The following is a 1,417-nucleotide window of genomic DNA, read 5'->3' as shown; positions in this document are numbered from 1 at the left end:
GACTTTGAGTGATAATTAAGTACATAGTAGTCTATCAAGGATAATCTCTGGTTATGAACTAGTTTTTGGGTTGAGTTAGCCCAAGTGTCATACATTTTTAAATGAATTTTTGTTTGCGATTAAATGAATCTAGAGAAATGAAAACGTTTATGTAAATTTAGCTGGAAAAATTATAAAATGAATTTGTGGTTATGAACAAAGTGAATAAAAACAACATTCCATTTATTGAATTGACATGTCCAAAACGGTAAAGATACATGAACATGACAGAACTAGTAAGTAAAGTGAAGTGATGAAGCTGCATTTATATATACGCAAAGCTTACTTATTCTGAACAAGAGATCCATGGAGCAGATAATAATTTTCAATTAACAAGTGTAACCAGTAGGATAATTCTTTCCACAGACGTTGAGAAGGATGTTTAGAGAGATTGGTATATCCAAATGAATTCCTAGAATATCTGCTTTTATGGCTGTGCACAAGCAAACCGCGGCCTCTAGGTCCACCAGCCCCCCAATCAAACTGCAGCATGACGAAGTTGGAGTAGTCCCGATAATTACACCCACCAAATCATTAAGTATATTAGTACATGCCCCAAATTTCAAAATATCAGTTGAACAGCCTGCACTTACAAGAGCAAAGAAGAGGAGATTAAGTGATAAGAAAAGGGTAATAGAGGCCTGATTTTTGGAAGCCATGTCAACAAGCTAAGGTTAGGTCTAATTAATTAAGCAGTTTAATTGATGATTGAATTCATGTGCTAGTAACGATGGCTATTTATACTAGTTGAATATTGCCTATTGGTAGTGCATGGCTTTTAAAATATTTAGGATTTGATTTAATTAATACTTAGTATAGTTAGAAACTTAATTACATGTTTCCTGCACATGCTACATCTATTATAGAAGACTTGCATGTAATTAGTATTTGTATATTTAATTACAAATTCTAGTTATGATCAAAGCCATAACTTCCCACGTTTTCATGTGAAGCTTTAGCTTCCGCTCCTGGACAAGATCCCTTTTGTCCGTCGCATTTCTAAACCTGTGTGCATTCTTACTAAACTTAATTCCCAATCTTTCCACAAGTATATTACATTTTTAAAAATAAAAAATAAAAATTGATGCCATCCACCCACGTTTTAAAACACATAATCTGCTTGATATCTCGACTGAGAACTCAAAAATTGATAATAACTACATGTCAAGACAAAACTTGATCGATCTAGATACTGTATTCCAATTTTTAACCGATTCATCTTAATTTATTATCAAATGGAAAAACATGTAAATTTTAAGAAAATGAGCTCATCATTTTCTCTCAAAATTATTAAATGGATACTCATCGACAAATAACTTGACACCATAATAATGAATCCACACTCAGTCATTTCTTATTTTCGTAACGGTTTCATTCT

General features: G+C 32.5%; 1 protein-coding gene across 1 annotated transcript; it reads right to left on the bottom strand.

Annotated features, from left to right (window-relative positions):
• Positions 1-201: 201 nt before the first annotated feature.
• LOC101256265 (14 kDa proline-rich protein DC2.15-like) lies at positions 202-759 on the bottom strand. The gene has a single exon (XM_004235101.5). The coding sequence runs from the start codon at positions 696-698 to the stop codon at positions 369-371; it is 330 nt and encodes a 109-aa protein (XP_004235149.2). The 5' UTR covers positions 699-759; the 3' UTR covers positions 202-368.
• Between the last annotated feature and the right edge of the window lie 658 nt (positions 760-1,417).

Source organism: Solanum lycopersicum, chromosome 3 (assembly GCF_036512215.1).
Source record: "Solanum lycopersicum chromosome 3, SLM_r2.1".
In the NCBI taxonomy this organism is placed as follows: domain Eukaryota; kingdom Viridiplantae; phylum Streptophyta; class Magnoliopsida; order Solanales; family Solanaceae; genus Solanum; species Solanum lycopersicum.
The sequence above is the reverse complement of the archived record's forward strand: the minus strand, read 5'-3'. Positions and strand labels throughout refer to the sequence as shown.